The sequence below is a fragment of the Trachemys scripta genome, chromosome 9 (assembly GCF_013100865.1).
Source record: "Trachemys scripta elegans isolate TJP31775 chromosome 9, CAS_Tse_1.0, whole genome shotgun sequence".
NCBI lineage: Eukaryota > Metazoa > Chordata > Testudines > Emydidae > Trachemys > Trachemys scripta.
Window position 1 is genome coordinate 38,646,134 of NC_048306.1, and position 26,881 is coordinate 38,673,014.

General features: G+C 51.6%; 1 protein-coding gene across 4 annotated transcripts in view; it reads left to right on the forward strand.

The window, feature by feature from the left end:
• Positions 1-26,881, forward strand: part of DRP2 (dystrophin related protein 2) — a 49,143-nt gene that overhangs the window by 13,279 nt on the left and 8,983 nt on the right. For 2 of the 4 annotated variants that reach the window (XM_034782339.1, XM_034782338.1), the window contains exons 2-18: positions 3,926-4,079; positions 10,112-10,245; positions 11,305-11,461; positions 12,555-12,675; positions 15,794-16,062; positions 16,659-16,805; positions 17,317-17,395; positions 18,968-19,028; positions 19,928-19,989; positions 20,428-20,502; positions 21,101-21,302; positions 21,632-21,717; positions 22,168-22,325; positions 22,630-22,796; positions 23,896-24,007; positions 24,537-24,673; positions 25,064-25,129. In XM_034782339.1, coding sequence (XP_034638230.1) covers positions 3,972-4,079; positions 10,112-10,245; positions 11,305-11,461; positions 12,555-12,675; positions 15,794-16,062; positions 16,659-16,805; positions 17,317-17,395; positions 18,968-19,028; positions 19,928-19,989; positions 20,428-20,502; positions 21,101-21,302; positions 21,632-21,717; positions 22,168-22,325; positions 22,630-22,796; positions 23,896-24,007; positions 24,537-24,673; positions 25,064-25,129 — 2,141 coding nt within the window. In that variant the 5' untranslated portion in view covers positions 3,926-3,971. Of the gene's footprint in view, positions 1-3,925; positions 4,080-7,687; positions 8,226-10,111; positions 10,246-11,304; positions 11,462-12,554; positions 12,676-15,793; positions 16,063-16,658; positions 16,806-17,316; positions 17,396-18,967; positions 19,029-19,927; positions 19,990-20,427; positions 20,503-21,100; positions 21,303-21,631; positions 21,718-22,167; positions 22,326-22,629; positions 22,797-23,895; positions 24,008-24,536; positions 24,674-25,063; positions 25,130-26,881 lie in introns of those variants that run through there. The other 2 variants (XM_034782340.1, XM_034782341.1) reach the window with 2 other exon arrangements.

Consider the following 26,881-nt stretch of genomic DNA (forward strand, 5'->3'; position numbering starts at 1 on the left):
CTTCACAGAGAAAGACTATGTTCATTGTTCACAAAAATGTATCTTTGTGAGGAATTCACTCCCTTTTTCCCATCCCACAGCTGCGAATGTCTCCCAACCTACCCCGGCATCCTCCTCCCAGAGGCTGGCGCAGATTAGGCGGAGAAAGAAAAGGACACGGAACGACATGTTCTCAGAACTTATGGGCTGCTCCCGAGCCGAGGCGGCCCAGCAGACCCAGTGGAGGGAGAACATGTCGCAATACCAGCAAGCACACAGCGAACGGGAGGAGAGGTGGCGGCAGGAAGACCAGCAGGCGACTCAAACGCTGCTTGGACTAATGAGGGAGCAAATGGACACGCTCCGGCGCCTTGTGGATGTTCTGCAGGACTGGAGGCAGGAGGACAGAGCCCTGCTGCAGTCTATCTCTAACCGCCCTCCCCCGCCACAAAGTCCCATACCCCCTCACCCAAAGTCCCAAGAAGGAGGGGCGGCAGGGGCCGTGAAAACAGTCACTCCACCCCTACAGACTGCTCAAGTAACAGAAGGCTCTCATTCCCAAAAATTTGAAGTCCTTTCCTTCCCGCCTCACCCAAGCCCCCATCCCAGTTTCATCCCCTAACTGTGTAGTTGCTAATAAAAAATACGTTTCTGTTAATTACAGTTTCCGTCATGTTCTTTTAGAGGAGAGTGTGTTTGAAGGGGGGGAAGGGGGTTGGTAATTGGAGAGGACAGTCACCTTTACCAGGGTACAGAAACGGGAGCAGGTTCAGCAGAAGGTCACATACACATTGCAGTCACTAGGCACCCTGGTCAGTCTGGGAGGTGGTTTTCATGTTCTGTGTGTGTGTGGGGGGGCTATGTGACTTTGTGGCGGGGGAGGGCGGTTAGAGATCTTATGCAGCGGTCCTTAACCTGGATCACAGAGCCACGCAGCAGGGGATCTGTAACCGTCCTCCCCCGCCACAAAGTCACATAGCCCCCCCACACAGAGTCCCGAAAAGGAGGGGTGGCAGGCTTCATTGAAACAACCAGTCCACCACTGCGGACCACTCTAGGAGCAGGAGCCTGTCATTCCTCGAGTTTAGAAGCATTCTTTCCATCACTACGCCTGCTCCCCACCACAGTCTGCGTCCCAGTTTCAACACTTTACCGCGAAATCCGTAATAAAGAAAACGGTGTTCATTAACAAAGTTCCGTTTATTTTATTTTTAAACGTGTGTTGGAAGGGGGTGAACGGGGTATGTAACTGCAGAGGATAGTCAACATTAAGTGGGTAAAGAAATGGGGGTAGGTTCAGCTTCTCTTTAAACAAACTTAATAGTCACAGGTTACCCTGCTCACTGAGGAACCTAGCTTTCAAAGCCTCCCGGATGCACAGCGCGTCCCGCTGGGCTCTTCTAATCGCATGGCTGTCTGGCTGGGCGTAATCAGCGGCCAGGCTATTCGCCTCAACCTCCCACCCCGCCATAAAGGTCTCCCCCTTGCTCTCACAGAGATTGTGGAGCACACAGCAAGCTGCAATAACAATGGGGACATTGATTTCGCTGAGATCAGAGCGAGTCAGTAAGCTTCACCATCTCCCCTTGAGACGTCCAAAAGCACACTCCACCACCATTCTGCACTTGCTCAGACGATAGTTGAAGAGTTCTTTTTCAGTGTCCAGGGCACCTGTGTAGGGCTTCATGAGCCAGGGCATTAGCGGGTAGGCAGGGTCCCCGAGGATCACTATAGGCATCTCCACATCCCCAACAGTTATTTTGTGGTCCGGGAAGTAAATACCTTCCTGCAGCCGTCTAAACAGACCAGAGTTCCTGAAAACACGAGCGTCATAAACCTTGCCCGGCCATCCGACGTTGATGTTTGTAAAACGTCCCCTATGGTCCACCAGTGCTTGCAGCACCATTGAAAAGTAGCCCTTTCGGTTAATGTACTGGCTGGCCTGGTGGTCCGGTCCCAGGATAGGGATGTGAGTTCCATCTATAGCCCCACCGCAGTTTGGGAATCCCATTGCGGCGAAGCTATCTATGATCACCTGCACGTTTCCCAGGGTCACTACCTTTGACAGCAGTACCTCAACGATTGCGTTGGCTACTTGCATCACAGCAACCCCCACGGTAGATTTGCCCACGCCAAAGTGATTCGCGACTGACCGGTAGCTGTCTGGCGTTGCAAGCGTCCAGAGGGCTATGGCCACTCGCTTCTGGACAGGCAGGGCTGCTCGCATCCGGGTGTCCTTGAGCTTCAGGGCAGGGGACAGCAACTCACAAAGTTCCAGGAAAGTTACCTTATGCATCCTAAAGTTTCGCAGCCACTGTGATTCATCCCAGACCTGCAGCACTATGCGGTCCCACCAGTCCGTGCTTGTTTCCTGGGCCCAGAATCACCGTTCCACAGCATCAACATGACCCATTGCCACCATGATGTTCACGGCACGGGGTCCCGTGCTTTGTGAGAGGTCTGTGCCCTTCTCAGACTTAATGTCCTCACCGCGCTGCCATAGTCTCCTCGCCCGATTTCTCAGCATCTGACTCTGAAAAAGGTGGATGATAAGGTGTGAGGTGTTGACAACGGCCATAACTGCAGCAATGGTCGCAGTGGGCTCCATGCTCGCAGTGCTGTGGCGTCCGCGCTGTCACTCACCAGAAAAGTGTGCGAAGTGATTGTAGTGTAGACATATCCTTGGAGTGCTGCACTCCACAGATGTGCCCCATGTCACATTCATATTCGTTGAACTTTTAGCCCCAAGACGAATCCCCTCTGTTTGTGCTCAACTGCTCTGTTCCTCTCATGACACTGGTGCTGTCTTGAGGTTAGAGTTGCGATTTTTGTGTGCTTTGCCCAGTGATTTCCATGGGAAAATCATTTAATGTCAATGTCTTTTAGCGTCCCCTTAGCTTTCTGTAGAACTGGACAAATTAATGTTGTGAGCGTTGATTTATGTTTGTAAAGCATGTTGAACTCACAGAAAAAGTGCCATGGAAGGGCAAATGCTGATGATGCAACCTATAGGCTTTTCAAATTGTCTGCCATGATCTATTCCCCCTTAGTAATGGCCCCAATCCCTGTGGTATCACAAATAGAAGCTGTAGTATTTTGGACCTGACTGTAGAATGTTGTTCTCTCTAAAATAAGGGCTCCTAGTTTCTCGCTGCTTTGCTGCCTAAACTGAAATGCAGAAGCAGCACAATGTCCAGAAGAAAAGAGTGAGGTTAGTGGAATAGGTGAGAGACCAAAGTTAACCATTACAAATGCTTTTTTCTTGGAGCAATAATGACCCATGATGGGTTATATATATAGTCTGTCTGTCTCTGTGTCTGGAGCTTTAGACATATGGCTTTACAATCAATTTTCCTTCCAAACACAGGACGTATTTATTATTTCTGTCCTTCTGAGATCTTTGAGTGTAAATGGCAACAGTGCTTAGTGCCCATGGCAGTTCTGGTCTCCTCCAATTTCCCGCTAAGCTCTGTAGTTCTCTGTCTCACTTATCATAGTCCAAAGAAAAGACATTTTTGCATGCTGTAGTATAATCTGTGAAATTCACAGCCACAGGGTTTTGTTAAGGCAAATTGCTTACAAAAAGGATTAGATGTTTATATGAGCAAGAAAATAGCATCTTCAGTGACACTAATTCTATGATAAAAATGACAAGGCCTTTCAGTCCTCATGCTTCAGGGCAGAAGCTGATCTGGCAGGTGGGGTCAGGAAGAATTTTCCTCCATGGTTCAGTATTGTACAATGAGTGCATTGTGGAGGATATATACCTTCCTGAGAACCATCTAGGACTGGCCACTGTTGGATACAGGTTTCTAGGCTAGGTAGACCTTTGGTCTGTCCCCTTATGGCAAGGCCTGTGTGCCTAGTTTTCTCCCTGCAACTCAGCCAGCTCTCCTGAATGGTGAGATCTGAGAGCCGATCCAGTGGATTTCAAACTGTGTTTCAGGTGCCTGTGCCCAGAGAAGTCTCCATCCCCATGAACCTCCGTTCTGATGCAGCCAATGGTCATGCAGGGATGCTCCTACACCCTCCCACGATGTCATGAGCGGCATACAGCAGACCAGTCACATCGCAGCAGCACCACCCACTCACAGTCTCAGGTAAGAGTGCTAGGGCTTGTTAACTAGCACACTTTTTCTCTTTCTTTTTCTTTCAATTCAGCGTTTTGGTGACAGTTGCCAAACTTCTGTATTTATAGCAAAGTGGCACCTCCTACATTCCTGTTAGTGATGGGGCTGTTATTTCCTCCGTCTCCTCCTGCTCCCAGCTTCTACTTAGTGTATCCTACTCAGATAGCACTTTCCAGATGCACGGGGCTTCACAAACAAGAGATGGGCTTGAGTGACAATGTGTAGTGTTGGGATCAGCTCTGCATTTCAAACCTCCACCACCAAAAATCATGTGTGCATATGTGTGTGTGTAGGGGCTGAGGGGGGTTCTGTTGTCATCTCTCCTGATTTGACGGTGAGTCTTGCAATATTTGTTTTTCCTGAAGTCCCAGCTCCTGGATTCATGTGACTCAGGGGGAGGTGGTGGGGAGGTGGGGTGTTCAGCTATCGTTTTTTAAAAAGGAAGTTTCTGCAGAGAAGAGGTGGAAAATGTGAGCCTGGTGCTAAAGGCTCAGAAACCAGAAGCCAAAGAAAAAAATCCAACTGTTTTTAAGTCTCATGATTTTTAAGCTGATCTCATGATTCTTTGGGGCCTGACTCATGATTTTTGAACTCTTGGGGATGGCAGTACTGGTGGGATTGCAGAATCTATCTCCCTTTGGCCCTTTTGGAAATCCCAGGCCTTTGGTTAGGAGCAGGCCTGTGCTATTCTTGGCTGGACAGGCTGGGGCTAGTAGCCATCCTGAGGGGGTTTCTGACCTGCATGGAATGTGTGTCCCTCAGATACTGTATCAGTGGTCACTGGATGTGTGTTTGCCTTGCACTTCTAGAGCTGAATGTAGCCAAGGCTGGCAGTTTGTCCTGCCTGCAAAAGGGGAATGAGCCAGTTAGCCCAAGACCCCAGCCGATGGCGGAGAAGGCACAGAAGTGCCTGCATTGCTTGTCTGATTTGGAGGTTCAGCAGAGGCTCTTCAGGGCTCTTTCCCTTCCCCCCTTCACTGCCCTTTCCATTCCCTCTCCCTCTGGCTGAAGAGTGCTGGACCAGCACCCTGTGGCAACAACAGTACTGCGCTGAGTGAAGCAAGCCCCCTTTGGCTTCAGCACTCCTCTTCTACAGCAGAGGTTCTCAACCTTTTTCTTTTGGAGGCTCCCCCAACATGCTATTAAAAACTCCACGGCACACTTGTGCCACAATAACTGGTTTTCTGCATATAAAAGCCAGGGCCAGCATTAGGGGGTAGCAAGCAGGGCAATTGCCTGGGTCCCCATGTCACAGGGGCCCCACAAAGCTACATTGCTCAGGCTTCGGCATCAGCCCCAGCTGACAGGGCTCAGGGACTTGGGCTTCAGACCCATGCAGTGGGGCTTTGGCTTTCTGCCCTGGGCCCCAGCAAGTCTAATGCTGGCCCTGCTTGCAGGCCCCCCTGAAACCTGCTCGATGCCCCCTAGGGGACCCCGGACCCCTGGTTGAGAACTACTGTTCTACAGCACATCCAGGTTTGTGCTGGCTCCAAGGAGTTCAAGATGGCTGAGTCTGGGCCTGGATCCCAACACCGTGTGTTGCCGTTGCACTGGCTGCCCCAGCATGGAGATCTGCAGCTCAGGGGAGAGAAGCCGGGGGAAGTGTGAGAAACCAGCATCTGTCTGTCTGAGCCAGTTCCCAGGCTGGAAGCGGGTCTCACAGATGAGCCCGTGACTTTTCCCTGCTGATTCTGAGTCAGTGTTTATGGGGTGGGGGTGGCTGTTATGTAGCTATTACCAGGAGTGTGTGAGGGGGTTCATAAACGACCCAGCAGATTCAACAAGGAGCAGAGGGTTGGAGGGAGAGCAGAGAGAGCCGAGCAGCAACTTCCACTGCCTCCTGCCTGCTATGAACATGCTGAGGAGCTATCCGTGGGTGGAGCCGGTTCTCCTTGGGGGTACAGGAACGGAAGAGGGAATAAGCAGGGAAACAGACAGACGCAAGGGCAGCCTCAGGGACACTTGCAGCAATCAGCAGCTGCACTGGAGAGAGGCTGTATGAGGGGCACTCATTGCTCTGGGCTCATAATCACGCACCCAAAGCCTCTCCTGACTTGTGTGCTGCACAGGGCTAGAGTATTTAACCCCACATGCAGGCAGAGTGCCAGGCCACTGGCTTGCTCTGCTTTCAGGGCAGCGATCTTAATAGCAGCTCTGCCTTCCACCCTCCAAATACCGTGCACTGTCTGCCTCCTCCCTGGGACGGGCCTTACTCAGGGTTGCTGGCGTCGCTATTGTCTTGGCTTCAGAGTCCAGGGATCCCACTGGGTTGGTGAAAACTGAAGAACATGTTGGTGTGAGAGCTCCCTGATTGCAAAGGGCAGCCCAGCCCAGAGAGAGGGAGGAGGGGACGAATGGGTAGAGATGGCAGGCGTGTGGAGAGAGAGAGAGAATGAGAGAGACCGATGGAAAGAGGGAGAGATACAGGGAGCTTTTTCATAGTGTTCCTGTAGGTGGTATTGAGCATGGAAACAATGCCGAGCTGCAGAAACTCCAGAGAACTCTGTGGGAGACGGACGGGGACGAAATCCTTTTGGCAAAAACAAGATGTTTTCCCTGGGTGCGGAGGGGTGTGAGCCAAGCCCAGGAATGTTGATGTTGACATGGGGCCAGGGAGCCCCAGCTGCGAAGGTGGGGAGCGCTGAATCTGTAGAGGGGCTTCCCCTGCTCACCAATTCTGTCCCCAAGGCAGGCCCTGGCCATCACTGTGATGCACAGCTTTGCTGGGGCCCACCCAGCTGAGCTCATGGCTTGTCCAGGAGGTGTGGGCCAGGGCAGACACTTCCCCACTGAGGCTCTGGGCACAGTGTCTGGTAACCATAGGGAACCCCTATGGCTCTTTCAGTGTAGCCTCCCTCCCTCCTTCTCGTATAATAGAGTTTGAGGTGTTTCTGTTTCCACCCCCCATGCCACCCCACACACCCTGTCCTCCCCCACTATAATGGGACTCAGAGAGAGCCCCCAGGTGCTCCCTGAGTCTGTCTAGGGGACTAAAAGCTTGCATTGACTATTCCTTCAGGAATCTGTCCATTGACGAATAAACGCTGAGATCCCAGCACTCCATTTTCAGTAACCAGAGGACCTGGGGGCTACTGCACCATTGCCTTTGCTATTACCCAGGGGGCCCCGGACCTGTTCAATGCCACCTTTGCTATAACCTGGGGTGGCCCTGCCCAGCGCTGTGTTCTCTCATATGTGCAGTGATTTCTTTGAATGTGGCTAGCTGTGGTACCTTTTCCCCCATCAGCGCCTTTCACACACGCGTGTGCACAGGGTAACTCCTGGTGACACCCTGCCCTCCCTCACACACAGACAGCTGCTGTGGCACCCGTGGGGGTTAGGGCAGGTTGGAGGGAACTGGAATTCTACCCGGACAAAGCTGTGATTCACTGGCAGAGAGGCTGCTGCTGCCGCCTCCCTCCGGATTCCTAGGGGGTCAGTAAACAGGGCAGCAGCTCCTCTCAGCCCTCCCATCCTGCTCCTCGCCCTCCCTCTGGTCCCTTCCACTCTGCCTCTCTTCCCTGTGGTGCTGTTTGCCTTTCTCCTGCCGTGGTCTGCCTGGTGCTGGCTGATGGCATTGGGAAAAGAGGGGGACAATGTTCTCTCCTGTGCAGCTGCTGAGCAGCCAAACCATGGATCCCCGGCTCTGCACAGGTAGGGGAAGCGCTCCACAGCCCGGGCGTGTGTGTGCCTGCACACACATCTAAAAATAAAGCTGTTCAGATGCATCTGACTTCTGGAGGGAGAAGGATCCAACCAGCCTGCCACCTTGGCAGCTGCAGCCAGTGGAACTGGTGCTCAATGTGGAAGTGCTGCTTTCTCCCGCTCACCTGCAGGGGTTTTGTTCTGGGAGAGCAGGTGTTGCACATCTGACCAATGCATGGCTGCTTGCACTCTGGCTCATCTATAGGACATAGTTGGTGAGTGGCAGGCATCGTGGACTTTTAACCTTTTCCTAAACTAGGCTGGAGAGGATCACGCTTCCCGTGGGGTTATATCCACGCAGTTCCGTTTACCCCCCAGATGGAGAAAGGCCATTGGCCCTGATCCCTTTGCAATCTCCCTGGGGACAGAGGAGGTGGCTATGGCCACGCGGGGCTAACCTACTTTGGCAGAGTGAGTATTTGCACGAGAAATGTATTGACTTTCAGTATACAGGCAGCAGCGTTAGCTTGAATTATTTATGATATTCATGTCTAGGATTTCTCTGTACTCCGTGTTTGATGATTTTTGGGATGCTCTCTGGAATGACGTGGCAGATCGGGGCAGAAAATTAAACGTGCTTTGGGTGAAACACGCTTCTGCCCCCACTGTGATAATTAAATACCTCCCAGTTCTTTTCTGGGGAGTAGAGGGGTGATAGCCCTAGTGACCTGGCAAAACCCCCTTTGGATAGATTATAAAGCCAGAAGGGACCAGTGTAATCATGACCTCCTGTGTCACTGCCCTGAATTAATTTCTTGTCCTGCCTGCTCCCGTCTTTCCTTCTGTGCCATTAGCATATGGTCCCCTGCTCTGTTGCAGGGTAGCTGTGTTATTTCAAACAACTGCCCCACCCCTCGGAGATGGCTGCACTCCAGTTGAGTGAAGTGATTCCTGTACAGATCATTTGGAAAGCAATATGGGTTGAAGGGTGCTAATGCATGTTAATTGTTATCACTTCTGAGCCCTGCCAACAAATTAGAACTGGAGGGAAATGTTGTGATTTCCAAGCAAAACACAGCAACTTCCCACCTGTGAAAACAGTAAATGTTTGTGTGTTTTGACAAGAGGCAGCAAGCTGCCATTGTGGTCACACACCAGCCCTCCACCCATGCACCCCAAACACATAGTGGTGTGAGTGTTTGTGTTTGTGTTGCATTTTAGATCATGCCTCCCTCCGATTGTTTGTTGGTGTGTCTGGCAATTGGGACAGTCTTCGCTGTTGTCATGGGAGGGAGCTCAGTCTAGCGATCAGAACTCTGGAGTGGGAGCCAGGAGACTAGGTTCGTCTCATAACTCTACACTGTGCGAGTCATTTCCCTGTGCAGTGCCCCACTTTCCCCCCGTCTGTGTCGATAATGCTTCCCTTCCTCCCAGGGGATTGAGGCTACATTTCTCATTGTAAAGTGCTTTGAGATCCTCAGATTTAAAGCACTCTGAATGCAAAGATGTATAGTGACTGGAGTGTATGTCTCTGGCATTCTGAGTGTCTCCCTGCTTTTCACACACATGCGCACTCTTCCTTCTGGAGTGGGTGCAGAGAACCTGCAGAGTCTCTGGAAGTTGGGCCCTTGGACTGCCAGAGAATGTTCTCACATGCAATTTTCTACAGGTGAAACAGGTGTGAGCTTATAGTCTGTCTTTTGTGGTGGCTTAGGCTGCACAACCAGGGCCATTAATATTGTAACAAATCCGTGGTCATCTACACCTTCCTGGTTGCCACTATGCTGAACACTGGGGCTGCTCATGACTTAATGGCAGCAGCAGGAATAGAACTTGAAGCCTGTGCTTCTTTGGTGCTCCAAAAGCAAAAGCTCTAGCCACTTAAGCTGAAGGGGAATCTCCATGTGGAGTGATGTGGAGTCTATGCCACATAGCTGAGCAATTCTGACTCAATCCAACAGAGGTCAGAGGTCAGTCACATACCCACCCATCAGATGCTTATATTAGATCTAGTTGATCCTGGAATACCAGACTAAGAAAACCTGGGAGCACAAGAGTAAAAACCCTTCATCTCATTGCAGTGTTGTAAATGCTGATCACTTTATAATATGTTACACTGATAGAACATCCTTCAAGTGTTTTAAATCCTTAACAATATCTCAAGATCTTTTGTGATGCAGGCCAGCATTTCAATCCTTTTCTACAGATGGCGAAGCTGGTACATAAATGTTAAGGGTTGTGCCCAAGAACACACAGTGAGTCAGTGGCAGAGGTGAGAGTAGCAGTCAGACATGTGTTCTAGCCACTAGCCATCCTGTGTCTGGATACCGTTGTCAGGTGTTTGTGTTTCCACCTAGGTTAAAGCAGCGGAAGATGGTGAAGGAGCGCCCTGTGTAACCCAGCAGGCTCCCGACAGTGCCCTCAGGCCCCAGACACCTCTGGAGATGAATCTTTGCTGGAATGAAATAAAAAAGAAATCCCACAGCCTTCGGTAGGACTCCCCACGTGGAGTGAACTTGCTGGTCTTTGCCTTGGGATTGCCTGCTGGAGATGTTAGGCACAAGCCTTTAGATCTTGTTCAGTTCACTTGCCACCCAAGTTCACTGTGACCTCAGAGCAGTTTCCCCTTTCAGCTTCTAAAGCAGAGACAAATTTCTGAGTCACTGGCTCTTTTTTCCTCTGCTTGAAATGTATTTTCTTTTCGTTTGCCCTTGCTTGTGCTCTCACTCCTTCTTTCCTCTTATTTCCTCCTGTCCCTTTATCTCTTTTTCCCCCTCCATTCCTGCTTTCTCTCTGTCCCTCTCTCCATTCCTCAGGCAGCTCTGTGTGTGTGTGTTCTTACTGCCCAAGATCAGGACTCAGGAACCCATTCCCTTCATATCACCTTCCTCTTTGGCCTGCCCCTTCCCTTTAGGAGCATGTGCCTTTCTGTAGCCTTCTGTAGTTGCAGATCCACAGCCAGCATCATTGAGAGTTCAGTTGAGGCATATTAATTTTGCTTTGCCTTAACACACACATCCTGGAAATGGTCCAGGTTGCTACAATGTATAGCCAAGTCCCTGCCAATATGGGCATAGCCGGAGTTCAGGCCGTGTGTACGCACAAGTCCAGGCAGGTTCTTCTGCTCTCCCCACCACGCACTTGGAGATCAGAAACAGCTTAAGGGCATCCTCGCACCCGCCCCTGCTAACACCAGCAAGGACTTCTAATGCTGAGCCCCTGGAAATCTCCCATGGAGGGGATCCTCTGCTGCATGGGAGACCAGGGCAGCATGCTCACAGGCTGAGGGAGCCCCTCCCTCCTGACACCAGTGCAGGATATAGCCATTCCTTAGTCACTGGGCAGGGGAAGTTTTCCCTTAGCCTGGCTGCCTCTCCTCAGGGCGGAAGGCACACACTGTGTGAGACTGGGCTGGTGCCCTCTGAGCCGCAGGCTGCAGGGGCCCAGTGCACCGTCCACTCTTCCCTTTGTGAAAAGAGGTGAATTCCCATCAGGCCTCATCCTTGTGTCTGTTCTCTATGACTGTTGTGTTCCCATCCGTCCGGTGCAGGGCTCGTCTGGAGGCCTTTTCAGACCACAGCGGGAAGCTGCAGCTCCCGCTCCAGGAGATCATAGACTGGCTGGGTCAGAAGGATGAAGAGCTGTCCGCCCAACTGCCACTCCGGGGAGATGTGCTCTTGGTGCAGCAGGAAAAAGAGACGCATGCAGTATGTTTCCAGATACGCGCTCCCTAGAGCCCTGCCCTCGCTCACCAGCTAGGATGAGCTCCCGCCCCAGGTTCCTTGGCATGGAACTTGGATACCTGACCTGGCCTCTCTGCCCACAGCTGTACTTGCAGGTCCCCCTGTGACTCACGTTTGGGGCCAGTACACTGGCTGTCACTTGCACCTTTCCCCTTCTCATGAGGCGGAGCCAACGTTCTCCTGAAACGCTCGAGCCTGTATTTTCCCCCAATGAATAACTGATAGAATCAGTCCAGGTTAGAAAGTGAAGAGGCATTTAGTGTAAATTACAGAAAGTAAATCTACGTTACAAATTTAAAGTTAAATCTACGAAGAGATCACAGAACTGGATACTGAGCCTCAGTCACTGACAATAGCTTATTGTTTGTTTCCCAACTGGTTGCAATATCCGAGCTCTCAAACAAACCGATGCCTTTCTTTGGCCACACTCGTGGGGATCCTGACACTTGCCGAGAGACCAGTTTGGGTCATCTGTCTGACTTTGACCTACAGCTGACACAGTGACGGGGATGTGAGAATCCTTGTTGTGTTATAGCACATAGCAGTTCTGATTAACCAATGTCCTCCCCTCTGCATTTAGGAGAATCATAGGACGGTAAGGGACCTCGAGAGGTCATCTAGTCCTATCCCCTGCACTCGTGACAGGACTAAATATTTAAAATACTTACAAAGGACAGTTTCCTCCTCCCTGTACCCACAATGCAAACTGGCCATGATCAGAATGCCTCCCCTTTAATAACTCCTGGCCCAGTAGTTGCCTATTTCACGCACACTGTTGATCTACAGATCTCACCAAATCTCTCTCCTCCTTCCATGTGTTGGGATCTTCCTTGAATCCTAGGGCTGTTTATCCATTAACTTTCCTTTGTATGCTAAAGATATTCATGTACCATCTTCTCAGGCAGAGCTTCTTTAACATGTCAGTTATGTGCTCTGTGCCGGTAGTTCCCTTGTGCGCTGGAGTGAGTAATTCACTGAACAGTTCTTGGTTGAGGAAGGAGCTTTTCAATTCTCTAACTCAGTCTTTTTTTGGGCATGCTGTGCCTCCCCACTGCAGGCTTTCATGGAAGAGGTGAAGTCTCGGGGCCCATATATTTATTCTGTCTTGGAGTCGGCACAGGCCTTTCTCTCCCAGCACCCATTTGAGGAATTAGAGGAACCAAATTCTGAAAGTAAAGGTATGTGGAGCCTCCCACTCTCATCCCCCTCCTTGTTGTCATGTCAGCATGGCCTAGCTCTCAGACCCTGCATGCTGTCGTTCTGAGAGAAGAGACAAGTGGGGGCAGGGTGCAATGTGGCATTGTGTACCGCAGTGCAGCATGAATGAACTGAACGTGCAGTACTATAGCACAGTGTTACCTGGCACTGGCACTCCATATGTCTCCATAGGTTTGCCTGCACTGCCATTGGAGGGGTGATCGCAGCACCTGTAGACATACTTGCTTTGATCTAGCTAGCTTGGGTAGCAATAGCAGCAAAGCTACAGCAGCACGAACTTTGGTGTAGGCTCTATGAGCCCGCCTGGGACCCTAGGTAATCACTTGGGTGGCTAGCCTGCGCTGAAGCCCATCACTGCTATGGGTACTGAAGCTAGCTCGAATAAAGCTAGCTTGGGTATGTCTGCATGTGCTGCTATCACATCTCTGATGGCAGCGTAGACATGTCCTATGTCATGTTACTTTGTGGTGGGACAAGGCACAGCATGCACGGGGTGTGATGAAGCACAGTGTGTGGCACATGCTGGAAATGGTATAGTGTGTGGCACGTCCTAGAGCAGGGGTGGGCAAACTATGGCCCAGGGGCCGAATCTGGCCCTTCAGATGTTTTAATCTAGCCCTTGAGCTCCTGCTGGGGAGCGGGGTCCATGGCTTGCCCTGCTCCACATGTGCTGTGGCTCTGTCTGGCTCCCGGAAGCTGCAGCATGCCCCCCCTCCGGCTTCTGTGCATGGGGCAGCCAGGGGGCTCTGCATGCTGCCCCCGCCTCAAGCCCTGCCCCCGCAGCTCCCGTTGGCTGGCCAATGGGAGCTGCAGGGGCAGCGCCTGTGGATGGGGCAGCGCACGGACCCACCTGGCCGCTCCTCCACGTAGGAGCTGGAGGGGGGACATGCCGCTGCTTCTGGGAGCTGCTTGAGATAAGCGCCACCCAGAGCCTGCACCCCAACCCCCAACAGTGCCCCAACCCCCTGCTCCAGCCCTGATCCCCTCCTGCCCTCCAAACCCCTCGGTCCCACCCTCCTGCACCCTGGAACCCGCACCCCTGCCCCATCCTGGAGCCCCCTCCCACACCCTGAACTCATTTCTGGCCCTACCCCAGAGCCACCACCCTCACCCCCTCCTGCACCCCAACCCCAATTTCGTGGCATTCATGGCCCGCCATACAATTTCCATATTCAGATGTGGCCCTTGGGCCAAAAAGTTTGTCGACCTCTGTCCTAGAGAGATGCAACATGGTACTCGAGGGCATCGAACAGTGATTTAATTAGCATGCCTGCAAAATGAACTCTTGTCCCAGCCCTTCAATTGAGCCACACCCCTTATGTGAAGCCATGGCCTCTTCCCTCCAGAAGGACTCTACTGGCAGCTGGTGGGGAGCTCTCCCTTTTTCTTGGTGACTTTGAGGGGTTTCCTCTCTTTCTCCTGCCCCACCCCCAACTGCTGGGAAAGAAGAAGTGCTCTGCAAGACGTTGCTCCCTCTCTTGGCCAGGGGGCAGGGTACAAATCCACTCCCAGCATGTGCGTGGGGTCCTGGCAGCTCCTGTGCTTTCCCCACTGATTGGGAGGAGGAGGGAAGTGATACGAGGAAAAGATACTGGAACAAATTTTTAAACAATCAAATTGTAAGTACCTAGAGTATGATAAGATTATAAGGAATAGCCAGCATTAATTTGTCAAGAACAAATCATGCCAAGCCAACCTAATTTCCTTCGACAGTGTTATTTTTACCTAGTGGATGGGGGGAAGCAGTAGATGTGATATATCTTGATTTTAGTAAGGATTTTGAAACGGTCCCACATGACATTCTCATAAGCAAACTAGGAAAATGTGGGCTACATGAAAATGATATAAGGTGGGTGCACAACTGGTTGAAACACCGTACGCGAAGAGTAGCTATCAATGGTTCACTGTCAATCTGGGAGGGTGTATCTGGTGGGGTATTGCAGGAGTCAGTCCTGGTCTAGTACTAGTCAATATTTTCATTAATGACTTGGATAACGGAGTGGAGAATATGCTTATAAAATTTGTGGATGACACCAAGCTGGGAGGGGTCACAAGCACTTTGGAGGACAGGATTAGAATTCAAAATTATCTTGACAAATTGAAAAATTGGTCTGAAATCAACAAGATGAAATTCAGTAAAGACCAGGGCAAGGTACTGCATTTAGGAAGGAAAAATCAAATGCATAACTACAAAATGGGAAGTAACTGGCTAGATGGTAGTACTGCTTAAAAGGGTCTGGGGGTTATAGTGGATCACAAGTGAATATGAATCAGCGAGGTGATATAGTTGCTAAAAAGGCTAATAGGGGTGTGTTAACAGGAGTGTTGTACTGGCAGGTAATTGTCCTGCTCTGTTTGGCTCTGGTGAGGCCTCAACTGGATAGTGTGTCCAGTTCTGGGTGCCACACGTTAGGAAAGATGTGGAAAAATTGGAGACAGTCCAGAGGAGAGCAACAAAAATGATAAAAGATTTAGAAACCCTGACCTATGAGGAAAGGTTAAAAAAACCTGGGCATTTTTAATTTAGTCTTTAGAAAAGAAGACTGAGGGGGGACCTGATAACAGTTTTCAGATATGTTAAGGGCTGTTATAAAGAGGACAGTGATCAATTGTTCTGCATGTTGACTGAAGGTACAACAAGAAGTAATGGGCTTAATCTGAAGCAAGGGAGGTTTAGGTTGGATATTAGGAAAAGCTTTTGAACACTAAGGGTGGTTAAGCTCTGGAATAGGCTTACAAGGGAAGTTGCGGAATCCCCATCACTGGAGGCTTTTGAGAAGGAGGTTGGACAAACATCTGTCAGGGCTGGTCTAGGTTTACTTGGCCCTGCCTCAGCACTGGGGGCTGGACTTGATGACCCGTTGAGGTCCCTTCCAGCCCTGCATTTCTATGATTCTATGACATGTATTGAAATTGTCCTCTTTTTCTCTCTGTCCTTTGTGCCTCCTCTTCCCAATTCTCCCTGGCTTCTCTCTTTCTCCTCTTTCTTCCTCTTGTCACCCCACCCTTGTATTGGCTGTCTCTGCCGTGGCTGGGATCTCCTGGTTGTTCACTGTGGCCCTGCTGCTTTGCTCATAGATGTCTCTCCAAGGCACCGGATCCAGAACATCAGCCGGTTTGTCTGGAAGCAGGCGAATGTGGCCAGTGAGCTGTGGGAGAAGCTCACTGCCCGCTGTGTTGACCAACACCGTCACATTGAACGAACACTGGAGCAGCTGCTGGAGGTCAAGGGAGCCATGGAAGAGCTCAGCACAACACTGGACCAGGCCGAGAGTGTGCGAGAAACCTGGGAGCCCATTGGGGACCTCTTCATCGACTCCTTACCAGAGCACATCCAGGCAACCAAGGTATATCTCACCCTCTCTCTGTCCCTAAGGGAGACCAGTTGCTTCTCTCCAGGATATCCTCCAGTAAGACAGCATCATGCAGTCTGATACAGTCACTATCCAAATAGAACTGTTCCAAAATCTTATCTGGACACTGATAAAACCAGAGGGACCAGTTCCTTGCTAGTGTGACTCCACTGACTGCTAGGGCGAATTTGGCTCGTGTAGGGATAGATAATCCTGAGGTCTTCTCCAATGGAGCATATTCCCCTCACTGTGTCCTGCTCAAACCATGCACTCTCTGGATAGGACTCTTCTTCTCATTGGCTACTAGTTGGGATCTGATTAGTATCCCAAGCAAGGGAACTCAATTCCATTGTAGTGCTAGTACATGCATCTCCAGTCTGGCTTGCTGGGTTCGTTCTGCTGCTCTAGCACTCTCGGGAGGAGGGTTAGGCAGTGATTCCCACCCACCCCCACCCTCCCAGGCAGTGCTAGCCACTGGTGTACCCAGGTCGGTGGAGCGTTGCTAGTGATGTTACAATGAAAAAGTGAGTTGAGTGGCTTTTGTCTCTGTCCCACTTTCTGTCTCTTCTTTTTGGGATGGGGGGCTCTAGCTGTTTAAAGAGGAGCTCTCCCCCATGAAGGACGGGGTGAAGCTAGTTAATGACCTCGCACACCAGCTTGCTATCTCAGATGTGCACCTGTCCATGGAGAACTCCCGGGCTCTGGAGCAGATCAACACCCGATGGAAACAGCTACAGGTAGGAAGGGGCAAAGGAGGGAAGTTGGGTGCTCTGTGAACAGTAGTTGAACATTATGGAGAATGGGCTGTCAGAGTGCAACAAGGGTAACAGAGATCTGGGGTCATATGTCTGAATGGGTCTTTTCTGAGCGAGAGGGAGACAGCAGGCCACTGGGCAGGGAGGTGGTGAGTCTGCAGTGGGACTCTGAAGAACAGAGGCAACATGAAAGACGAGGCACAACGGGGGCTCATAGGGGCAGGTCCTCCGCTGGCGTAAATGGGTGCAGCTCTGGTGACTTCAGTGGAGCCATAGTGAAGATCTGGCCTGTGAGGACTGAGAATTAGCTAGGCCAAAGAATGGGCTAGAAGATTTGGTTGTTGGGGGATAGGAATCCAGGGAGGTGGTAGATGTGGGAGAGGGTTGGTGCATTGCAGTTCCATGTTAGTACATGTGTGATGCCTCCTGAGCTGTCGAAAAGCTGAAATCCTGGGGAAGTTCACATTTAAGTTCCAGTTTCCCCTTCTCCCAGACCTCGGTTAACGAACGCCTGAAGCAGCTCCAGGATGCCCATCGGGACTTTGGCCCAGGTTCCCAGCACTTCCTCTCCAGTACGTGAGCAGATCCTCCCAGTGTCCCCACCATCAGATACCCCCGCATGGGAGAAGCTAAGCACTGTGCCATTTGCTTTGTACAGACTCACACCTGCCTGCCTTTCTTAATGCCTTGGCCACATAAGATTACCCCCGGAGACATATTCCCCTTGGCCTAGCTCTGCCAGGGCAACCCCAATAACCAGCTAGAAAGAGGCACTATCGAGTGGCAGTTCCTAAGTGACACATGGCATTACCCAAGGTTGATAGCACCATGATACCTGGAGGGTACAGGATTTAGGTGCTTGTCTATATGGGGACACTCAGGAAAAATACAACAAATCCACTAAAGTGTGAAGTCATTGGGCATCAGTGAAAGTGCATTAAACCCATGTGGATGCTCCCGTTTGGAAGTAAAGTGACCTTTGTTCCCTGAATCTTAACCCTCTTTGAAGACAAGCCCTTATGCAGGAGGCAGCTCTCCAGGCTATTATGATCTGTATTTGCTAACCACTCGGGCCAGTCAGGTGGAGTGGTGCCCCATTCAACAACACAGACATAGTGACATGAGCCTGAAGCAGCTCCCAGTTGACACTTGGGGCTGTGCCAAACTCAGTAATCCTGTGACTCCACAGGGCTGGATGACAGATGGCAGCAAAAAGTCAGCTCCCATAGTCCACAGTGGTGGGTAGGGTGGTGAGAATGTGCCTGTTATTTCCCATTGTAAAGCAGGATGCTGTTCTCCCGTCACTGAGCTGGCTCTGTCAGGAGGCTGTCTTGGCACCATGGTGAATCCTGCAGTGGAAAGCATTTAGGACAAAATTTCCAAACCTGGGTGTCTGATGTTAGACTTCTACATAAAAATGGCCTGATTCTCTGAGGTGTTGAGCACCCCCAGCTCCCGATGACATTAGTGGGATTAGTGGGTGCTCGGCTTCTCTGCAGAGCAGGTCACTTGGCCTGGGTGCCTGCACATAGATTTAGGAGCCAGGTTTAGAAGCACTGACCTTGGTGCCTGCGTGGAGGTGAGCTGTTTGGTGGTGATGCTGGAGGTGAAAGGGTTTCCTTTCCCCGGATAATGACTGATGCTGCAGACAACCAATGCAGTTATGGCAGGGCTCCTATCCACCCTGATCTTTCTGCTTCAGAAAAACAGGCCTCTCCTGAACTGAAGGAGAGCTCTAATGAGAGTGAGAGAAGCAGGTGTCTCATACACTGTGGCTCAGCCATTAGAGGGTAGCAACACATCCTCAAGCACCCAAATCCAGTGCAGTACACCCACCCACACTGATGCACATTGGTGTCTCAAGGATGGACCTTGTAAGGAAGGATTTCACTGACCAGAGACCATTGCCTGGGGCAATGGCAGTGTCCCAGTGGTAGGGTCCTGTCCACAGTCAACTGTGGGGAGTGGGGTGAGGCTGGGGACACAGAGATGGCTACTCCATTTCTGCGTTCACAGTGCAAGCAGTGCTGCGTCCCTAGCCCCACCTCATCTCTGCTTCCCAAGAACAGCACTCGGTAGGCTGCGATCTCTCATCAGAGAGGAGTTTGACTGACAGTAGCGTCTGTATCTGTCTCTCTTCGCAGCCTCTGTCCAGGTTCCCTGGGAACGAGCAATTTCACCCAATAAAGTGCCATACTACATCAAGTAAGTGTACAGTCAGAGGCTGGAAGAGAGGCTGGTCTCTCTGTCTCACATCCCGTGTGACTTTCCCACTCACCTCCAATAAGACCTACGTGGTCTTGATGGGGTAAAACACAAGTCCTGTCCATTCCAGGCTCTCATGCGGTGAGCTCACCGTCTTCCAGTCACACCGGACACAGCCCATGTAGCCCTTTCCCCCCCGGGCAGATCTGTAATCACAGTGCAGACTCCTCAGTTTGTGGTGTAAGTAGGAGCCTAGCTGGGTCCCCACATTCAGATGTGGCTGGGGAAAGAGTTGTGTTCCCTTGCAGGATTCCCTGCTCTGGGGACTCTCATTTGGTTTTGCAGAGGGGATGTTTGCAGACGTGTGTGTGTGTTAATTTGGCAAGTGCTGTTGTCAGGCACTCCCTAGTGGCTGTTAGCAGGCATTGGGGCACTGGAGAGTCGTGTGTGCGTGTTGTAGGAGGAAGGACCCTAGCAGTCAGCCCATAAGAGGTGGGGCTGGAGGCGAAATTAACAGTGATGTTGAAACAAGCTCATCACACCTTATTCCACCAGGGTGGACCCCTTGCCTCCAAAATGCACCCCGCCTGTGTGCACTGGGAATCCCCTTGGTATTATCAGCTCCCCCTCCCCGCCCAATAGGACATCATGTGGGATCTCAATGCACCATTATGCTGAGATGGGAGGATGAGATCATCAGGTGATGGGCAGAGGCCAGCAGGCATCTGCTGCCTAGTTTGGGGCCAGAGGGAGCTCCAATCCAGTGCAGCACAGACTTTGGGGACCCTTTGCAATAGAAAGAGGGTGATGGCTGGCTGCATCCATCTGCCTGTTCACATGTCTGCCAGTTAACTTACAGGTTTAGTGATTTGGTTTCCTTCTTTTTTTTTTTTTTCCAGCCACCAGGCTCAGACGACATGCTGGGACCACCCCAAGATGACTGAGTTATACCAAACGCTAGGTAAGAGCTGCTTGAGGCACCTCCCTTGGGGAGCCCATTGCATGAGCCCATGGAGAGCACTGATTCACACAGCCTCTCCTTCCCATGCCCTTTGTACGACGGGACTCGGAGCAATCCCCCCCAGCGCACCTGACAAGCGGCAGAACTCCCTCTGTTTAGTTCCCCATGATATAATGGATCCAGAGTCTCTGCAGAGACCTGGTGTGATTCTGTGCAGTCTTCTGTCACACTCACTCCTCCTCACCTTCTGTCCCTGATGGAGGATTGAGCCTTTTGTGTGTTGGAACTGGCACAACATCCTTTGGCTTGGGTTTTGTGCTAATTCAAAGGACATTTTCCCCAGCAAAGTCTGTGACTGGTGAGTGCGCCTTTCCCTGCTGCTGAGTATGAAGATGCACAGGCCATGGTTATATTAAATTCTTTCATGTTGTTTTGCAGCCGATTTGAACAACATCAAATTCTCTGCGTATCGGACGGCCATGAAGCTGCGCCGTGTCCAGAAAGCTCTGCGGTGTGAGTACCATACGCTGTCCTTGCCTCTCCTGCCCTCCTACTCTGGGGAGCCTTTCAGTGCTTACAAGGAGAGGTTGGAGTTGAGCAACTGATTGGGATTGGGGTTGGTTCGATGAGACTGTCAACTCTCTCTGATCAATTTTGACAGTCCTACCCTCACCTCAGAGCCCCAGTGATTCTTGTAGCTTTTCAGTCCCATTTTCCTCTGCTTTCACATCTTTTTCTCTCCTATGTTGCTGTGGAAGGCCCCACACAAAGAAGGGAAACTGACTCGCTGGGCAGTGAGACGCTACACAAAGTGCTCTCCAATGGCCAGAGTAAACACATGGAAAAAAATAGTGAGACACTGTTTCCCTGTAATCTTTCAGTGACTGGAATCTTAGCTGTTAGCTGTAACCACAGTAGGGGAAAGAATGCTAGACAGAAAGGTGGCTTTAAAATAGATGGTGGCCCTTTGATGATGTATTTTTGTTGTGTTTGGGACTGATGTCTTCAGAGAAGATTTCCATACCTCTCCGCTCCATTCTGATCTGTAATGTTTCCTTTCCCTGTTCCCTGCTCCTCCAATGCCTCGCTTCTCTGCCCCTGGCTTGCTCAGTGGACCTGGTGACTCTGGCCACAGCCTTGGAAATCTTTAATGAGCATGAGCTACAGCCCAGCGATCGCGTGATGGACGTGGTGGAGGTCATCCACTGCCTGACTTCCCTCTATGAGCGGCTGGAGGAGGAGAGGGGCATTCTGGTCAACGTGCCGCTCTGCGTGGACATGAGTCTCAACTGGCTGCTCAACGTTTTCGATAGGTACCTGCTCTCGGCTTCCCTGATTCCTTTCAAAGCCATAAAACTGGCGCTGCTGGAGCCGGCACACTGTCTGGGCACTGCGTGGAGGGGAACCTCACTGCTGGAGCTTGGGCGGGTGCTGCAAGGAAGCTCACACTGCCATGGGCTGGGGCCCAGCTGGCATAGGCAGGGCACTCCTGTGAAGAAGTTGGCATTGCAGTGGTCCAGCTGGCATTGCTGGGAGGAAGCTCATGCTGTTGAACTCCCAGCAGGCACTGACGGGGCTCTGTTAAGAAAACGACCTTCGCAGAACAGAGAGGGGCTCAGCATTGTGCCTCTCTGTTTTTCAGCGGTCGCAGCGGGAAGATGCGAGCGCTGTCCTTCAAGACTGGCATTGCATGTCTGTGTGGCACAGAGGTGAAGGAGAAATTCCAGTGTGAGTCACCACCCGGGGTCCGTGGAATAACTAGGTCAGAGCAGGAGTGGGAGGCTTCCGGGCTTAGTAAAGTTTCTGAGCAAGGAGGCCTGCCTGATGGGAGCCTTCTACCATGACTAATCTCTGCATCACGACTCCCGCTCTTTCTCTGAATCCCAGACCTCCTAATTTACTAGGCTGGGACTACAATGCTGCAGTGCAAATATAGACACACACAGGTGAACTCCTCAGCTCAGCTGTGGCAAAGGGTCAGTCTCGGGGTCAAAGCTCCAAGCCTTGCTTCATCTCTGTACTCTCGCGTCCCTTCCTCTTGCCCAAATAAAGCTGCATCTCCCGCCATGGGGTGGGGGTGGGGACACACACCTGCACAACTGTAATGGGGGTGTCTGTGCTGTTGGTCTCTCACCCTTGTTCTCTTGATTACTGTGGTGCTGGGCCATCTCCTGGCAGATCTCTTTGGCCAGGTGGCGAATCCCAGTGGTCTGTGCGACCAGCGGCATCTCAGCATCCTGCTGCATGAGGCCATTCAGGTTCCGCGCCAGTTGGGAGAGGTGGCAGCATTTGGGGGCAGCAATGTGGAGCCTAGTGTCCGCAGCTGCTTCCGCTTCGTAAGTAACGTCAGTGGCGATGCTTCCTTGTGCCTTGTACCTTCCCGAGGGGTCCGTCAATGGGCAGGGAGGCAGTGGCAGCAGCTCTGGGAACAGCTCTGGGGGAGATCAGTGTCGGCGCTACCTCCTGTAATGTACATGCCTTCTCTGGAGTGGGTATGGTACCAGCTCGGCAGAGATGGGGGGATGGAACAGGAGCCATGCCTGGGTATTGGCTAGCAGAGATCTCTGCCTCACTCCGTGCTTGAAGCCATGATGGTATTTCACAGCGTGATCCACTCCTGTCTCTTTCCTCTTTCCTTAGAGTAATGGGAAGCCTGTGATCGAGGTTGTCCAGTTCCTGGAATGGGCCAACCTGGAACCACAGTCCATGGTGTGGCTGGCTGTCCTGCACAGAGTGACCATTGCTGAGCAGGTGAAGCACCAAACCAAGTGCTCTGTCTGCAAACAGTGTCCCATCAAAGGCTTCAGGTATGGAGAGCAACTGTGTGTGCAGTCTCTGCAGCCGGTTTAGGAACAAGGGGAACTCTGCGGGAGCCAGTGATAGTGGGGTTACACTGGGATGAATCTCACCCAAGTGCTAGACAAACACACTCCTGGCAGAGACTTCATCTCCCAGCCTCAGGGGAGAGTGGGTGAGAGTGGGGACCCTGCGTTGAATGGGACCTCAGCCCGGTCCTGGCGGCGGTCTGCTGGAACCTGGCTCAGGTGGGAGTGACAGAAAGCTGACCCAGCTGTCAAGCGTTCGTGGTCTCTGTGAAATGACTTGATATGACATTTATCCCCTGGACAGAGACCAGCACGAAGCACCAACTACAAGTACTAATGGAACCCTTGGCTGGCTACCTCAGCAGGGAGACTGAGCTGCTTTCCCATGCCGGTAGGGCAGAGGCCTGTCAGCAGGTCCGAGGGAAGCTTGCACTGCTCAGGTCATGCCTGATGTGCGGATAGCAGCAGCCAGCCCAGGGGCACAGTCACACCAAACATGTTAAAAGAAAAAGGGTGTGCTGGGGCCATGGGGCTGGGGTGGGGTCCCCACCCTCACCCACTCTCCCCTGAGGCTGGGAGATGAGGTCTCTGCCAGGAGCGTGTTTGTCTAGCACTTGGGGAGGCTGTGGCCGTTCTGGAGACGTTACTGGCTGGCCCCCACCAGCAGGGGCAATTCAACAGCTGGGCCGTGTGCTGAAAAGGCCATTTGCCCTAGACTTGCAGTAGGTTTTAGATGTGACCTATGACCTCCATGTCTCAATAATTTGGGCATTCGTATCAGTACCTTAGACAGGTACTGCCACAAATATCAAATGGAGAGACCCTCTGTCACCGCAGGAAGAGAGGGAGGAAGCTTGCTGGCTTCTGGGGACAGTGAATGGGTCAGCGCCTCTGAGCTGTGCTTTAGATTCAGCGATGTACAAGAAAAAACAGAGCTGCCGTGACCTGTGAGGAGCACACAGGGTGAGCCAGACACACTACCTCAGAGAGGTCCCCTGCTGAGACCCCCTGGAGGCGGGAGGCTTGGAGACAAAGCATCAAAGATTGGTGCTGTCTCCCTAACTCCACTTCATCTTCCCAGGTACCGCAGCCTGAAGCAGTTCAATGTGGATATCTGTCAGACCTGCTTCCTGACTGGACGAGCCAGCAAAGGGAACAAGCTCCACTATCCCATCATGGAATACTATACCCCGGTAAGGAGCTGGGGTGCTTGCTGTCGTGCTGGGAGTGCAGAGCACTCGCAGTCTCACATGGCTAGAGAGCCAGGGGCAGCAAGCCTAGAGTATTGCAGGAAACTCTTCATTCAGTGCAGTGCCCCCCTCCTGCTGCGGGTAGCCTTGTGCAGTGCCAGAAATGGTTTAGCCGATGTTTTGTTCAGCTCTGCCTGTGCATGACGGAAGCTGCCTACACAAGTGTGTTTTGCTGATTACAAAGCTGTTGGAGTAAACACAGGCTTTGCCACTCCAGCCCATTTGTGTGAAGTGCAGCGACAGTCCCCAATACTGTGCATGTTGGCATGGCCTTGCATTGTGGTATGACAAGCCACACTCCTGATTCCATGTGCAGCTGTTTGCTCGTGCTCTTCCCTGCTCATTGCACAATTCTTGCATGCACCTGTGGCCTGTGCTCTGGAAACTCTCCCTCCTGCCCTGTTTGAGCTCGACTTGAGGGGTGCCGCCACCCCTTACTCACTAAAGCCTTGGTGTGTCTGTTTTTCTGTAGACCACCTCTAGTGAGAACATGAGGGACTTTGCTACGACCCTAAAAAACAAGTTCCGGTCCAAGCAGTACTTCAGCAAGCATCCACAGAGAGGCTACCTGCCCGTCCAGTCTGTGCTGGAAGCTGACTTCACTGAGACGTGAGTGCTACTGTCGCACCAATAGGCCCTGTCTGATACCCCCCCACACACACACACACAGATGGGGGCCTGCCAGGTTTAGGGGTGTGGAATTCAAATGGAAATGATCCTACTGCAAGGATCAGAGGGTGAAGATGGTTAAGGTTTCACTCTAGAGGCTGGATTGGTGTCTAGGCCTCGGAAGAAGACCTGGGATTCCCATCGCCCTCCCTTGATGGAGGGTTTGGTGGAGATGCTGCTTCCAACTTCCTGTTTAACCGCACCAGAGTGATGCTTCTCCAAACTATCCCTGGCACTTCTAGACCCAAATGGGACTGGGGCAGCATCTCCTAGTCAGAGGTCAGAGTAAGGAACCATAGAGTCTCACTGACCTGTGTGTGTCTCTTCCAGACCGGCCTCCTCCCCGATGTTACCACATGCCGATACCCACTCCCGGATCGAACACTTCGCCAGCAGGTACCACATGCCGGTGCAGGATGCCCAATGAGGTCCTCTGTCCACCTTGTGTGCAGCCTTCACTCTGCAGTTTGCAGGGTGAAGTAACCCCAGTAATCCAAGTGCCCTCACCCTCTCCACACACCCCTCTGCTGGGGCTTTCCAGGCAGCACTCACTAAAGTCACTTCACAGGCAGGGATCATGGCTCAAATGGGCTCAGGTTAGTTCCAAAACATGGAGCCCTCGTCCTGAGAGGGGAAGAAAGGTAGTGATGCAGCAGTAGGGCCCCCTTTGGAGTGGGATCCCCAGAGGGGCTAATCTGGGCTGGGATGCGACCATTTTGTTTCTACAGGACCTTTATTTTCATTCATGAATTTTGTATTTAAAGAAGAGGCCTACTAAGCTGCTATACTTCCCCTAAGAGACAAGCCAGATCCCTGTCGGAACCAGTTATACCCTCACCAACGCCCTCGGGGTTTTTGTTCCCAGGCACCTGCCTCAGGTCGCCCCATGGGACTTCATGGCCCCCACTGCTGTAGCCTCCCAATCCATAAAGCATTGCTTCTCCCAACACCCTTGTGAGACAGGGCAGTGCTATTGTCCCCATCACCCGGGTGCGGAACTGAGCACAGAGACGAGGGCCCCGATCCACACAGGTATTTAGGCTTCAACTTCCATTTAAATCAATGATTTAGAAGCATAAACTTCTGTGTGAATCTGGGCCTAAGTGCCTAGGGGCAGGGCCACACAGGGGCTCTGTGATGAAGCTGGGAATTGACTCTGGGTCTCCCAGACCAGTGCCCTAACACTGCCCCACCCTCCAGATAGGATTGCAGTCCATATGCAGTAACTCCTCACTTAAAAGTTGAGAAAATAATAGTTACTGATAGAAAAACCAGTCTAATATAGTAATTAAATTTACAATCAGCTCTCTGAATCCTTAAAGGAACCTTTCTTCCCACTTGTCCTGAATGCCTATTAGGAGAGCAGTTGCTAAATTATAGCCTTGTTGAGTTTTTAGATATAAGAGTAGATTAGCAAATCTACTCTTATATCTAAAAACTCAACAAGGCTATAATTTAGAAACTGCTCTCCTAATAGGCATTCAGGACAAGTGGGAAGAAAGGTTCCTTTAAGGATTCAGAGAGCTGATTGTAAATNGAGTTTTTAGATATAAGAGTAGATTAGCAAATCTACTCTTATATCTAAAAACTCAACAAGGCTATAATTTAGAAACTGCTCTCCTAATAGGCATTCAGGACAAGTGGGAAGAAAGGTTCCTTTAAGGATTCAGAGAGCTGATTGTAAATGTCCTCACTTAAAGTCGTCCGCTGTTTTGTTGTTACGTTGCTGATCAATTAGAGAACATGTTTGTTTAAAGTTGTGCAAAGCTCCCTTATAACATTGTTTGGCGGCCACCTGCTTTGTCCACTGCTTGCAGGAAGAACTTTGCAGCTAGCTGGTGGGGGCTTGGAACCAGGGTGGACCGGCAGCCCCCCGCTCCCCTAAGTTCCCTGTGCAGCAGCTGCCCAGCAGGCTATCAATTGCCAGCAGTTCAGCTGTCCCTCCGCCCACTGCCATGTGCTGCTCCTGCCGTCTGCCTTGGAGCTGCTCCCCAGAGCCTCCTGTTTGCTGTGGGGGGGGAGCAAAGGCAGGGTGTCCCCTTGCCCCCTGCTCCTGCACCCCATTTACCCCATCTTCCATAGAGTGGGGGGACACATGACAGGGCTCAGGACGGAGGGAGCTTCCTGGCAGCAGCTGCTGTCTCAGCT